We start from the raw sequence: 15281 nt of genomic DNA, 5'->3' as shown, positions 1-15281 counted from the left end.
CTCATCTTTTATGTGGTTCTGGGAAAGCAAACTCCACTCCTCATGTGGAGAGTAAGCCTTCTCCCCATCTCTTAACCATATTGACTGAAATAAAGCCTCACTGATTCAGTGCTCACCAATTGGCTGGACTGGCTGCCCCATCTCCCTACTCCCTGGAGTTTTAATCTTCTTTCTTTCCCATTACACTCTTTTTCATGGAGAATATCACAGGAGGGCATGGATAGGAGGGAAAGGACTTTTATTTTGAAGATGGAGAAAGTTGTTAGGGTACCACTCAGGCTGATCTGGTCACATAAAGCATTTGTTTCTGTTTTGTTTTGTTTTTGCTTTGGGAAAAAGAAACACATTTTAAAAAGATAAGTCAAAGCAAACAGAAGGACGTTAGAAGCAATAAAGAATTTATTCCTGGAAATGACCCCATGGCCATTGCACAGTGCTCTGTCCTTATAACAGCAGGCCACATTTTTCTAACCAGGGACCATTTGTCTTCAGGATGCTGTGGGAAACGCCTGGGAAAGGATGGTGTAGTTATTTCGTCAATGAGACGAGGATAAAGGACCAGCTCAAGTCTGTACCTTCCACAGTGCTTCCACGTGTGCCCTGCACATGCCCTCCTCTCCAGTCTCTTCCAGGGCTACACAATGGCAGCACTGCCAGGGTTGGCTTCCTAGAAAGGCACGGGGAAGCTCTTGCACTTTTGCTAGCTCCAAGGTCCAACCAAGGCCTGACACACACAGCAATCCTTCCGCTGGGAACTTAGAAATGCGGGAAAGGATGGATGGTAGGTGGAGAGAGCTGACAACTGGTAGGGTGGGAGAGGGCATATTGCTGCCCCGAGAGGATGGTGGCCCAGCAGAAGATACTCTGAAGGGGACAGAGATGAAAAGGGGTGCAGCTGGGAAACAGAAAAGGAGACAGTCATTTTGCTGGAGGTGTGTGGGTTCAGACTAGAGAAAGACTTGGAGGGAGAAATGTCTACATGGGGGATGGGAAAAGCCTTGGTGTTCCCACACTTGCTTTCACTCCTCTATCTGCCCAGGCTGGGTCCTCAGACAGCAGCAGTTTAAGGCTCTCAATTTTGGGGGGAATGACCTGCCACATGTTGCTTGGCCCGAGGCCTAGTATGCCTGAGACCCTGTTGGTCAGCACCTAGGGGCAACAGCAGCATGGAGGAAGACTCCCTCCCCTCAGCCTAAGCTGGGGTATACAACCCAGGAAGCTACCCAGGAAGCTGTGGCAGTGTCACCATCACTCTTTCGTGCAGTGTTGTTCAGCATGGTTTCAGTCAACCTCCAAAACCTTGGTCACCTCACAGGAGTGTAAAGCAGCTCAGGGCCTCCACGGTGCACCAGATCTGAGCTTAGGGTATCAGCACCATCTCCCTCCACTCCCTTCTGTTGCTGGCTACACACGCTCCCTTCTATACCTTAAGGCATTTGGCTCACCAACCTCTGACCTGGGCTTTCCACTACCCACTGATGCTCAGGGGCACCTCCTCTCTGCCCTGCTGGAATCTACCATTCAAGGAGCCCCAGAGGCAGCCCCCACCACTGTATCTTGAGTTAAAATGATGAGCACTGCAAAGCTGACAACTACAAGACATTGGTGTCCCCGTTTACTCCCCAGACACTTTTCCATATCTTCTTTTTTAATTTTTATTTATTACAATTTATTTGTAGCTCCCTCCCTTGTCCCCTCCCAGTCCCACCATTCCTTTTCTCCTATGCTTATTGCCCTAGTCCACTGATAGGGGAGGTCCTCCTCCCCTTCCCTTTGACCCTAGCCTATCAGGCCTATTCAGGACTTGCTGCATTGCCCAGACATTTCTTCAAGCCTTCCTTATTCTTTCTTACTTGCAAGGAGAGCAAAGGAAAGCAGAGGGTCTAGTTTGGTTTTCTGCATCTCTGCTTCAGCTGAGCTTTGGTTCTGATGGTCTTCAGCTCTTCAGGCAAAAGGAAACGATAGTGTATTCAGGGATTAGTTTAAAGAACAGGCTCATATGGAGGGACAGAAGTTTGGATCATTGAATGAGTCTGGAGGCTGGCAGTTACTGGATAAATGCTGGGTTCTGGCATCCTCTATTGAAATTACAAGACCCGAAGTTTGTTTATTTACTTCTGTTTCTTGCCAAGGTGGCCCCGGGTTGGCGTCTTTCTTTCTTTTTCCCTTCTTTCCTTCTTTCCTTCCTTCCTTCCTTCCTTCCTTCCTTCCTTCCTTCCTTCCTGTGTGTGAGCTTGGCTTTTTTTTTTAAACAAGATTTATTTATTTATTTATTTGTTTATTTATATGAGTGCACACCAGAAGTGGGTATCATCAGTTCACAGTATAGATGTTTGTAATGCACCATGTGGTTGCTGAGAATTGAACTCAGGACCTCTCTCTGAAAGAGCAGACAGTGCTCTTAACCACTGAGCCATCTCTCCAGCCTCCTCTGGTTGGTTTCATATGTGGAGGAGCTAGAAAACATCTAGGGTATTCATTTATTGCAAAAAGTGTTTTTGATTGGCACACCAAAGATGCTGAGATTCTGTAATTAGACATTCATCCTGAGGCCTGTGTTGGACATTCTTGGTTGTCAACTTGAATACATATCAAATTGCCTGCACCTGGAATTAACTAAAATTCAAATTTCTGGGCACACATATGAGGGATTTGTTCTTAATTAAATCTTTTGAAGGGAGAAGACCCATGTCTAATCTGGATCTCTGAGAGGAGAAGGTCCACCTTTGATCTGGGCTGCACCTTCTTCTGTCAGGCAGTACAAAGGACGTGGAAGAAGCAAGCTTGCTCTTTATGCCTGCTTCCTCTCACTCTCACTGGCAAGTCCATTTCTTCACTGGTAGCAGATCCTACCTCCTCGGGATTCAAGTGTGTACTGAAGACCAATGGACACATCCAGTCTTGTGGACTGAGTGAACACATTCTGGGTTCTTGGATCTTCTGCTGGTAGATGACCATATTTGGACTAGCTGGACCACAGTGTGTAAGCCATTTTAACGAATACCCTTGCGTGTGTGTGTTCTATAAGTTCTGATCCTTTGGAGAACTCTGGCCTTACTATTAGAACATGGTACCAGGAAACACTCAAAGCGTTGACCTAGCTGGGGCCTGTATTGCCATAGCAAGGTCAGTGCAGGTACTCCCCAGTAAGGAATCCAGGAAGTCATTCCCAGTGGATCTCTTAACTAGTACTGGTGGTCAGTAGAGTAGAGCAAGACAAGGCTCAACAAAAAGGCTTGTGAGGACATGGAAGAAGGGAAGGAAGGGCCCTGGAAAGGAGATGGCCTCAAGGTGTTTCCCATCCAGGACTGAGGCAGCAACAGGGAATCGAAGACCTCAGGAGCACAGCGCACTGACTCTACAGCCTTTCTCTCTGCTCACTGGTGCAGCCCACCACCCTCCACCCCAGTCCCGCAACAGACTCCTATTAAAGAATGTTAACTCAGAACATGGCTGTTCTGGCAAGAGAGCACGTCCAAAGACCTTCTAGGTCTGTATGATTCTGCTGGAATACAATCATGCCTCTAATCCAGGAGACAGAGGCAAGCAGATCCGAGTTCAAGGACAACCTGGTGTAGAGCACGTTTCAGACAAAGAAAAGCTTAGGTCCAAGCAAAGTGGTACACGCCTACAACAGCAAGCAATGAAGGTAAAGTTAGTTTGTAGACTTGCACCCTGTTTGAAAGTGATGTCTAATTGAGTCGAACTTTCCCATTTCAGGCAGAGGAAGTCCTGTTGAGCTCAGCTCTGGGCACAGCAGGAGGAACCATTGCTATGGAACACAGAAATAATTTCATTTGTCTCTTAGAGGTGCTGGGGACCCAGTCTCTAGTACTGGGTTCCCAAGGAAACCAGAACAGGCATGTGCTGAGTAGGAAATAAGTAACCAGCCTAATTAACAGTTATTGTGGGCTGAAGACAAGTGAGTGTGTGAGTCTGACTATATGACCATATTACACATACAAATTTCTTGGGTCTTTCTCCTTTGAATCATTTAGAACTACCTATAAGTATGTGTGTGGTGTCAGCAGTTCTTTCTTTGTTCTTTTGTTTTCTACAAAGTATTCTGTTTGATGTTGAATATTATATTCAAATCCAATATGAACACTCTTTACATATTTCCCCTTTCAGGAAAAAAATGGAAACACTTCAGAAGGATGTAAAAGGTAAGAAGGGGGTGGAACTCTTTACAACAGTCAGGAACCACTGCCCAGTGCCAGGAAAGGGACAAGCTATCCTCCAGGCGCCTAAGGCAAGAGAAATGCACCCCCCAGGCAACTGACCATATGAGTCCATCAATGGTCACCCTCTCCAAAGTAACAGCAACTTCCTCACTATAAGAGCCTGTGATGTGTAAAATAAAGATCAGGGAGTAAGGGAGGAGATGAAGGTCAGGGAGCAGACAACCAGAATGTCCACCCCTAGAATGCCCTGGACATTCTGCATTGGCCTATCACCTCAGACTTACACGGAAGGAAGGTCCTGGAATAATGGTTAAAAAAAATCATTAATTCCTCAGGGAAAGAAGGCTCAGCCTCTGATCATCGGGAGCACTTTATCCCACGAACCTGTGTGGTGGGTGTGAGGTGATTAAAGCTTAAGGGGGAGTGCCTAATTGGTTCCCATCTAGTTTCTGTCAGTTTTGACACTCTCCTTCTTTAATATTTTCTTATACCTGAGCTTCTTTACACTCCCATAGGCAGAAACAAAAATGGCTGTACCTCAGGGTCATGGCCACTGAGGATCCTGCTGGTGGGCAAATCTGGTTGCGGGAAAAGTGCCACAGGGAACAGCATCCTCTGTAGACCAGCATTTGAGTCCAGGCTTAGAGCCCAGTCAGTGACCAGAACCAGCCAGGCAGAGATGGGTACATGGAAGGGAAGGAGCTTCCTAGTGGTGGACACGCCCCCCATCTTTGAGTCAAAGGCCCAGAACCAAGACATGGACAAGGACATTGGAGACTGCTACCTGCTGTGTGCCCCAGGACCCCATGTGCTGCTGCTGGTGACCCAGCTGGGACGCTTCACAGCCCAGGACACCATGGCCGTGAGGAGGGTGAAGGAGGTCTTTGGGGCAGGGGTCATGAGGCACATGATTGTCCTCTTCACCCATAAGGAAGACCTGGTAGATGAGAGCTTGGATGAGTTTGTGAGCCACACTGACAACCACAGCCTGCGCAGCCTGGTGCAGGAGTGTGGGAGGAGGTACTGTGCCTTCAACAACAGGGCCACTGGGGCTGAGCAGCAGGGGCAGCTGGCAGAGCTCATGGCCCTGGTGCAGAGGGTGGAACAGGAGCATGAGGGTGCCTTCCACAGCAATGACCTTTTCCACCATGCCCAGGAGCTCCTCAGAAAAGGCTGCAGAGAGCAACAGAAAGCTTCCAAGTGCTACCTGGCCAAGGTGAGGCAGGAGCTGGAGAAGCAGAAGCGAGTTCTGGAGGAGCAGGAGCGCAGCCTCCAAGTCCCAGTCTGGGAGATTCGTGCTTTCTTCGTGTTGTCTATATTAATCCTCATTACTGTTGTTCTGCTCATAGTTAACAATGTTTGATGCTCTGCATTTTAGAGAAGTTTCTAAAGTTTTCATTGCTCTATGCACCAGCTTCCAGAAAACCACTGTCCTGTGTTGGGATGACCCACTAACACTGCGATTTCTGTCTATGAAAACGTGTGTGCTCATGTTTTTAGTTGCTAGCAGGATATGTAAATACTTGTCACTACCTCACCAGTTCCCAAAAGGCAAGCTCCCCACTGGTTGGGTAAACACTGTTTCTTGCATCACAGAGAGCTGGCTGAGCTGAGGCAGAAACAACTGTCAGAAGGATCCTAGGGGTTAGAAACAGAAGCAGACAGAGGCAGACAGAGGCAGACAGAGGCAGAGGGAAGGCAGAAGGGAGAAGCAAGGCAGGGAAGTAAGCAGTGAGAGCCCTGTGGAGCTACAAAGTAGAGGAGAGGTCAGGTCACTTAGAGGCTAGCCTAGAGACTGCCCCAGCACAAAGCCAACAGCTTTAAACTACACAGCTGTCTCAGGTCTTTATTATTAAACCTCAAGCGGGGTCCCTGAAAGACCAGCAATACTCCTGGTCTGACACATTGCTGTTCTGAGTTCCTGTTTGGTCCAGGCTTCTATCCTCAGCTCCAAGGATGTCTGGTCTAAATACTTAACCATTCATTTATGAACTATGGCTTCAGAAAAGAGCCTGCAGGCCCATGCTAACCAAGGAGCAGTCAGTCAAAGTGTCTGGGGGAGGAACTACAGGTGTCTCCTTTCCCAGGGAGACCCACAGAGACAGTCTCTCCCTTCTTGCTGTGAGTGTTGTCTGATGAGATGGAGGAAACTGAGCTCCCCTACTACCCAGCCCTAAAGCTCACCCAGTTTTGGTATTGTCGCACAAGTTGGTCTATAACTTTCCCCACTGTGTAAGTGATTTGAATTTCAAGTCTCTTTACACATTTGAAAGCATCTGAATAGTCTTCATGTTGCATTTATTTCTGTCAAAATTTAAAAATATCATTTGAAGTTTGTGTGAATTTATTGTACATAGCACTGGCTTTGGAAAGAATTTTTCATGCAAATTCACGGCACTTTCAGCATGTTCCCCACATTCTCTACCTATCTTTTCCCTCTCAAGAGCCCCTCTGTTCTTCTAGACAGTTTCACTTCTCCTTCCACATTTTATCTATTTTGTGCTTGACTTAAAACTTTATTTTCTTGAAACCTCTCCCTTCCAACCCCCACCCCTATGTAGGAGACAGAAGGTTAGTGGGGAGAGGGTGCACAGACCCCTTTATTTTTTCTGGCTTTTAGGGCCTCTGTCAACAGCAAATGCAGCAAGCAGTTTCCTTGAAGCCACTGCATTGAACTGTTTCCCCCTGTCTCTCTCCAGGCCACCACAACTACTGCTTCTGGTCTCTCTAAACTGCTGCACTTCTCTCTCAGGGTGCTATGATTTATATCCCTCAGAGTCCTAGACCACGCCACTCTCTGTGCTCCAGGAGGCAGGCCATTACCAGCTAGCCAAGACCACACCCCACAGGAGGCAATTATCAGCTGTGCACAAACTAAAGACCAAACTAAAATCCCACACTTGGGATTAAGACAAGACAGATTTACATAACATAACTGAGTTTTCAAAGTAAACAAAACTTCCATTACATATATACAAACATGATTTTTATTTATTTATATAAAATCTAGAATCCAGAAGAAAGAAGTTATATAATATTTGTCAGAAGCTGACTTAAGTTGTTTAATATAATTAACTCCAGATTTATCTATTGCCTGAAAATGACATTATTTCATTGTGCTTCATCCCTAAATAAATTGCTATTGTGATGTCCACAGGTGTTGTCCCTGTGCAGGTCTTGTTTAGGTGATCATGTTGCAATGACAGGGAGAGAGAGAAGAGAGAGTCAGCCTCCTCCCAGGATGAACTCTGCAATAGACTATACAGTCCCACATAGTCATCCCTAAACACACATATCTATGAGCTCACCTGTATGAACTCAGCATTTATGTGTACATATGTGTACCTGTGGGCATATATGTAGAATAATTAGAGAATAAGAGGGCATGAGGTTGAGAGGGAATAGGGGAGGCATGGGAAGAATTGAAGGGGGTAAAAATGATGTACCTGGGGGGAATCCTAGATGGCGGTGCCAGAAGGACACTCTTTCTGACCAGCAGAATCCTGACCAGCAGAATCTGCACAGTGACCAGCAGACAGAACTTTGGGTCCTAAAACACCAGTGATTGTGTTTACTAGGTGAGTGGAACCCCACAGTGTGGGACTCAATCAGCTTCAGGTCACCCAGCTAAACATCTGAAGAGGTCCTGGTTCCACCAGGTGCTTGTTCCCCAGCCCAGAGCCACTCACCAGCATGCTCTGATCACTGTCTCAGACTGAACTGTGGGCTCCACAACATCCCATTAGAGACTGGGATTTCCAGAGAAAATCGCATGGTGTAAGAAATGATTGGGACCCACCTTAGGTCTCCCAGACAATCCCTGGAAAACACCCAGGGTCAGGCAGCCAGCCCAGAAAGGGGCACACGGGCACCATCACAGAATCTTGCCTGTGTGCCTGACTAAATGCCTCAGATAAAACTGTGTCCCCAGGACACCAGAGACTGAGTTTCTCTGTTGGGTGGAAACCCACTGTGAGGGGAACAGCAGGTCTGACCTCAGAGCACTCAGCCTGCATGCTCCCTCCCCAAAAAAGTTCTCTGGAAAAGTTCCAGGGTTTCTATAGACACCCAGGTGCCCAATCGCCAGCAAGCCAGAGCCACATGCCTATGCCTGCATGTTCTTCTTACCATCCCAGACAGAACTGCTGTCCCCATAACACTACAGTCTGGGTGTCCCTGTCGGAATGAATCCCCACAGCTGGGAAAACATCAGTTCCAATGCACAGAACACCCAGCTCCAGAAGAGTTTATGAGTTCATGTAGGCTCTAGGCTCTGGCCTTCTACTGCAGGCATGAGTGCCTTGCTTACCTGCTATTGATTAAGCCTAGGGCACTGGAACACACAGCTCCAAACTCAGACCTACAAAAGCCTGAGAGCCATTGGAACAGCCCTCAGATACTGCTCCAAGGTGCGACCAGTTATCTCTAGCTAAACGGAAGAAACTGTGAGACTCCCTGGTTCTTTGTGCCCAGCAAATACAACTTAAGAGCAGCATCAACACCTCACTAAATTCAGAGCAAGAAACCCAGTAGCAGAGCAGCTGTCTTCACGACTTCTCCTGATGAGAGGAGAGCCTTCCTGAACACCACAGTTATCACACAGGTCCATATGCCTGAGGTGAACTGTGACAATTCATGAGAAGAACCACCTTTCAGCTGACCATATCCAAAAAGCTGAGGAGATCTCCTTCAGCACCTTGCCAAGGGGATTCTCCCACCCCAGGACCCCAGCAGGCACCAGAAATTAACAAACAACACCTGGGACATCCAGATGGGTAGAGGCCAATGTAAAAGCACAACCAACAAAAGGCAAAGGAGTATGGCGTCCTCAGAACACAGGTATCCAGGGGCAAGTAGCTCTGGACACCCTAACATAAGTGAAATTCAAGAAGACGACCTTACATCTATGCTTATGAAGAGGGTAATGGAGAAAACAGATAAAAAGGATAAAGAGTTAGGAGAAGATAAAAATCAAACAGATATGGCCATCCCTAAAGAAATACAGGAAGATGCAGCCAAACAGTCTGTGGCTTTCAGAGAGGCAATGATTAAATCATTGAAAGAAATACAAGAAACAGAAGAATATTCAAACAAGTAGGTGAAGGAATTGAAGGAAATTACAGGCAGACAGGTGAAGAAAATAAACAAAAAAAAGTTCAAGATCTGAAGATAGAATTGGAAAAATTAAAGAAAACACAAATGGAGGATATCATAGAGAGAGAGAACTTAGGAACTACAGAGGTAAGCATAACCAACAGACTACAAGAGATGGAAGAAAGAATCTCAGGTGTGGAAGATACAATGGAAGAAATCGATCTAACCACCAAAGAAAATAATGAATCTAAAAAATTCCTGACACAAACCATTCAAGAAATCCAATGCAACATTAAAAGAAAAAAACCTAAGAATAATAGGAATAAAGGAAAAAGAAGATTCCTGTCTCCAAGATTCAAAAAATATATTCAATAAAATCAGAGAAGAAAATTTCCACAACTTAAAGGAGAGGCCTATAAGCAAACAAGAGGCCCACAGAACACCTAATAAATTAGACCAGAAAAGAAAATCCTCCCGCCACATAATAATCAAAGTAGTAAATATACAAAACAAAGGAAAAATACTAAAAGCTCCAAGGGAAAAATGGCAAACCTATCAGAATCACACCTGACTTCTAGACAGAGACTATGAAAGCCAGAAGGACCTGGACAGATATCGTGCAGACCCTAAGAGAACACAGATGTCAGCCCAGGCTACTATGCCCAGCAAAACTCTCAGTCCTCCTAGATGGAGAAAACAAGATATTCAATGACAAAAACAAATTTTAACAATACCTACACACAAATCCAGGGTTACAGAAATACTAGAAGGAAAAATACAACCCAAGATAACTAACTACTTTCAAGAAAACACAGGAAATAATTAACCTCACTAGAGCAAAACAAAAAGTAGCCAAGCACACAAACACACTACCAGCCAACATCAAAATCGAAAGAGGAATGGATGCCGAAATTGTGGTTCATCTATACAATGCAATATTACTCACAATAAAAAACAAGGAAATCATGAAATTTGCAGGCAGATGGTGGGAACTGAAAAGATCATCCTGAATGAGGTATCCCAGAAGCAGAAAGACACACAGGGTATATACTCACTCATAAGTGGATACTAGACATATGATATAGGATGAGCACACTAAAGCATGTACACCTAAAGAAACTAATCAGGAAGGAGAACTCTGGCCAAGGAGCTCAATCCTCATTCAGAAAGGCAAAGAGGATGGACATCAGAAGAGGGAGAAAACAGGAAACAGGACAGGAGCCTATCACAGAGGGCCTCTGAAGGTTCTATCCTACAGGGTATCAAGGCAGATGCTGAGAATTATAGCCAAACTTTGGGCAGTGTATAGAGAATCTTATAAAAGAAGGGAGAGATAGTAAGAGCTGGAGATGACAGGAGCTTCACAAGGAGAGCAACAGAATCCAAAAATCTGGGCACAGTGATCTTGTCTGAGACTGATACTCCAACCAAGGACCATTCATGGACATAACTTAGAACCCCTGCACAGTAGTAGCCCATGGAAGTTCAGTGTCCAAGTTGGTTCCATAGTATTGGGGACAGGGACTGTCATTGACATGGACTGACTGGCCTGCTCTTTGATCACTTCTCCCTGATGGGGAAGTAGCCTGACCAGGCCACGGAGGAAGACGATGCAGCCACTCCTGAGGAGACCTGATAGACTAGGATCAGAAGGAAGGAGAGAAAGACCTCCCCTATCAGTGGACTTGGGGAGGGGCATGGGTGGAGTAGAGGGAGGGAGGGTGGGAATGGGGAGGGGAGAAGGGAGGGAGCTACAGGGGGGATACAAAGTTAATAAACTGTAATTAATAAAAATTTAAAAATGATGTAACCAGTAGCCATGCTTAAAATTCTCAATAAAATAAAACAAATGTAAAAAGGCTCCATTATATTTGTGTGTGTGTGTGTGTGTGTGACACTTCATTTATCTATTCCCCCATTTTGCAACCCCTAGGTTTTTCCATATTTGAGCTGTTGTTTACTGTGCAGCAATAAACACTGACAGGTGGGTGTCTCTGTGGTGTTGACCTGGAGTTATGAATGCATACACCTTATCATGTACATGATATAGCTCAGTTACATGGGCTGCATGTTTTCAGTTCATGCTAACTCCCTCTTAGCTGGACTAGTTTTCACCAGCAGTGTGTAAGTCTGCCCTTTCATCTGCATCCTCTGCAGAAGCGGCTATCAGACCCTCGGAGCTGCAGTTCCAGGCTGTGAAGAGCTGCCTGACGTGGGTGCTGGGAAACAAACTCCTGTCCTCTGAAACATACCGTCTTCCCTGCTGAGCCATCTTTCCAGTCCCCCAGGACAGTTTTAATTTGCATTTCTTGAAACGTGATACAGACATTTTCATATTGGTCATTTGTAGTTTATCTTTTGAGAAATATTTGTGTGTTAGCTCATTTATCAGCTGGGTTGTTTTATTTCTTTCTTTTGCACCCCTGTTTTCTATATATAGTATAAATCCTATAGCAAATGACTAGCTAGTAGGGTTTTTCTGCACTTTGCATGTGGTCTCCACTCAGTGAGTTGTTTCTTAGCTGTACAGATGCTTCTGAACGCCATGGAACTCCATCTGTTAATTTCTGACATCACTTAAAGCATAACCAGGCCTTTAGGAAGCTTCTTACCTGAATCTTGAAGCCTTTGCTTTGCTTTTTCCTTCAACAATTTCAGGCCTTACATCAAGGAGATAGAGTTGAAATTGGTTTTCAACAGATTGACAGGCAAGAGTATAGCAGCTTCTTCTTCTTTTTCTTCTTCTTCTTCTTCTTCTTCTTCTTCTTCTTCTTCTTCTTCTTCTTCTTCTTCTTCTTCTCTCCTCCTCCTCCTCCTTCTTCTCCTCCTTCCTCTTCTTTTTACATAGGTATATCCAGTTTTTCCAGGATCATTTGTTGAAGATGATGTCTTCTTTTCTCTAGTATATTTTCTTCCACCTTTGTCAAAAGACACATGGCTATACTTGTGTGGGTTAGTTTCTGGTTCCTCTATTCTATTCCATTCATCTCTGTGTCTGGTTTTGTGCCAGTTTCAAATTTGTATTTTGTTGTTGTTGTTTTTGATGTCATTACTATGGCTGGTAATAAATGTAATATAATTTTAAATCAGGTTGGTGATACCCTCAGCACTGTTGTTTTGCTAAGGGTTACTCTAACTATCTGGGATCTTTTATATGTTCAGAAGAATATTAAGGTTTTTGTTTGTTTGTTTGTTTTGTTTTTCTTTCTAGCTGGGCATGGTGGCAGATGCCTTAAGTCTCAGCACTCAGGAGTCAGAGGCAGGCAAATCTGTGAGTTTAAGGCCAACCTGGTCTACAATGTGAGTACAGTACAGTTAGGGCTACACAGAGGTATCGTGTCTCGAAAAACCAAATTTTTAAAATTTCATTGAAGAATGTCACTGACCTTTTGGCAAATATTATATTGAATTCATAGGTTGGTTTGGAACTTATTGACATTTTCACAACATTAATTGTTCCAACCCCTGAGTATGATCAATCCTTTCATCTTCTGGTGTTTTCTTTAATTTCTTTCTCTGTTTCACTTTCTTGGACAACTTTCTTCTAAGGTATTTCTCTCACTCTGCCTGGAGCTCACCTTTTCCACTGGACTGGATGGCCAGAGAGACCCTGGGATGCACCTGTGTCCCTTCCTCTCTAGTTCTGAGCTTGGATATTATGTGGACACTTGTTTGGCTTTACCCCCTAAACCCTCTCCCCAACCTGACTTTCACATTAAAAAATAATAATCATTTCATGTTCCTTTGTGTGTATATTGTGTGTTTGTATGGGGTGTGCCCATGAGAGTGCGGTGCCTGTGGAGCCAAAAGAGTGCATGGGACCACCCAGAGCTGGGATCACAGGCTGCTGTGAGCCACCAGGTGTAAGTGCTGGGATTCAAACTCCTGTTCTCTAGAGGAGCAGTATGCGATCTTAACTCCTGCTCCCGTTCTCCAACCAGCTTCACTTTTTGTTTGTTTGTTTGTTTGTTTGTTTTTAATGGCTGAAGAATTCAGGAGAAAAATGCTGTAACTTCACACATGAAAATTACAAGTAATTAAAAATTCAGTGATCATCAAGTTGTATGAATGCATGGCCTTTTGATCACAGTGGCTTTTGCCTGCATATATTGTTGAGAGCCAAGGGTGTCAAGTACACAATCATCCAAGCCCAAGAAAACCACCCTCTGGCCTTTGTATCTCTATCTTAGACTTTCTGTTTCCTCTGCTTCTTGACTGCTGACCCTGCTTTTCCTGGGCTGAGACCCACCCTGCTCCTGTGACCTCCTCACTCAGTTCCCCACTCACATCCTGACCCTTGACCCCATTCTCTTCTAAACCTTCAGAGTCCTCTGCTTCATGCATAAGTCCTTTCATAGGGATGGAGAGACGATGGAGTCTGACTTGGAGCTACAGTGAGGACAGGGTGTGCATATGACTAAAGTAAGATTCTGCTCTCAGCTTTGTGTGCTTCTCCTCCTGACATCACATCTGTTGGAAGCACGAGGTGAGGCACAGCCACTGCCACACAGTCCACGCACCTTCCTTCCTGCAAGACCCCACCTGTTGTGATGGCAGCTACTGGACATCATTTACCCTACAACTTGAACAAAGAGAAATACATTTTTCTTTCAGACTTTATCTACCTAATGGTGTTTTGTTGTAGTAAATGCAAGTGGGATAATAATATTTATTATTAAAACCTATAATTATTGCAGTGGTTTCATTTAACCTGCTCTCAAATCAATAAAGGACACAGACACCTAATAGACTTTAATATATATATTATCTTTATTTTGTGTTTGTTGGTGCCCTCTGGTGTGAGGGTGTCAGAAGCCCTGAAGCTGGCATTACAGGCAGTTGTGAGCTGCTGTGTGGGTGCTGGGGATTGAACCCAGGTCCTCTAGAAAAGCAGCCAGTGCTCTTAACCACTGAGCCATCTTCCCAGCCCCACCTGATAGATTTTAGATAGATTTATTTTACCTGAGCCTGGGAGATATTAATCCCTAAACTCTCCTTACCCTCCCAGCCTCTGTGCGAATCGCTCTAATAATTTCTACCCTGGGTACTTCCACAATTTCATAAACACTTGCTTGTGCTCCCCATCTGGGCAACTTTCCTCCGTCCTTGTGCTTCTGTCCATGATACCCCAAGGTGGCTCTGCTTCCTCCTTTCTATTCTACTTCCTCTCCCCGCTGACCCTTCTATCTCCAAAGCCTGAGAACCTTAGCTCAAACCCTCACTTCTGCCCTGTCCAGGTGTAGGCAACTTTTTTCTCCAATCAGGGATAACTCTGGAGCCTTCTTTACCACACATGGGTACAGCAGATGGTTCAACATTCATAACAGTGTCCATGGCAGGGTGGTAACCAGATCTCAGGGCACTGAAATAGTCATCTGAAAGCACAGGGTTTAACACCCTGCTGAGGTGCTCTGATAAGACTTTGGGGTGGTGGGGTGATGGCCGAAAGCACCTGAAAAGACTCAGTTCCAATGGGTAATATACACGGCAATTAGAATGAAGATGAAAGTCAAACCAAACATAATAATGAAGGAAGATACTGCAAGGTGGGAGCACAGGCAGGTCTTGACTTTGTAAAGCATTTTAGCTATCCAGATGCCCTCCTGCTCCTTCAGAATCCGCTTCTGCTTCTCCAGCTCCTGCCTCACCTTGGCCAGGTAGCACCTATACGGGTCCTGCTGCTCACTGTAGCCATCACTGAGGAACACCCGGGCATAAAGGAAGAGGTCATTGCTGTGGAAGGCACCCTCACATTCCTGTTCTACCCTCTGCACTAGGGCCATGAGCTCTGCCAGCTGCCCCTGCTGCTCAGCCCCAGTGGCCCTGTTGTTGAAGGCACAGTACCTCCTCCCACACTCCTGCACCAGGCTGCGCAGGCTGTGGTTGTCAGTGTGGCTCACAAACTCATCCAAGCTCTCATCTACCAGGTCTTCCTTATGGGTGAAGAGGACAATCATGTGCCTCATGACCCCTGCCCCAAAGACCTCCTTCACCCTCCTCACG

At 45.4% G+C, this 15281-nt stretch overlaps 2 protein-coding genes across 2 annotated transcripts; one reads left to right on the top strand and one right to left on the bottom strand.

Moving 5' to 3' along the window:
- Positions 1–3067: 3067 nt before the first annotated feature.
- On the top strand, positions 3068–6396 carry Gimap5 (GTPase, IMAP family member 5). The gene is made up of 3 exons (XM_055604335.1): positions 3068–3126; positions 4132–4166; positions 4700–6396. Exons 1-3 carry the CDS (start codon positions 3068–3070, stop codon positions 5545–5547), a joined length of 942 nt encoding a protein of 313 aa, XP_055460310.1. The 3' UTR covers positions 5548–6396.
- A 7630-nt stretch (positions 6397–14026) lies between these two features.
- On the bottom strand, positions 14027–15274 carry LOC129674364 (GTPase IMAP family member 5-like; the record flags this gene model as incomplete). Its single annotated transcript, XM_055604334.1, has 1 exon — positions 14027–15274. A coding segment is annotated over one exon (534 nt), but the record flags the coding sequence as incomplete, so codon positions are not given.
- Positions 15275–15281: the final 7 nt, after the last annotated feature.

Source organism: Psammomys obesus, unplaced genomic scaffold (assembly GCF_907164565.1).
Source record: "Psammomys obesus unplaced genomic scaffold, mPsaObe1.curated_primary_1811, whole genome shotgun sequence".
NCBI classification, from domain to species: Eukaryota; Metazoa; Chordata; class Mammalia; order Rodentia; family Muridae; genus Psammomys; species Psammomys obesus.
The sequence above is the reverse complement of the archived record's forward strand: the minus strand, read 5'-3'. Positions and strand labels throughout refer to the sequence as shown.

What these genes read in the sequence shown, in the direction of transcription:
- Gimap5 (XM_055604335.1), top strand. Translation starts at nt 3,068, where the DNA reads ATGGTACCAGGAAACACTCAAAGCGTTGACCTAGCTGGGGCCTGTATT. An exon ending in GCCTGTATTGCCATAGCAAG is followed by an intron (nt 3,127 to 4,131) that starts GTCAGTGCAGGT and finishes TTCCCCTTTCAG; the next exon opens with GAAAAAAATGGAAACACTTC. An exon ending in ACTTCAGAAGGATGTAAAAG is followed by an intron (nt 4,167 to 4,699) that starts GTAAGAAGGGGG and finishes ACACTCCCATAG; the next exon opens with GCAGAAACAAAAATGGCTGT.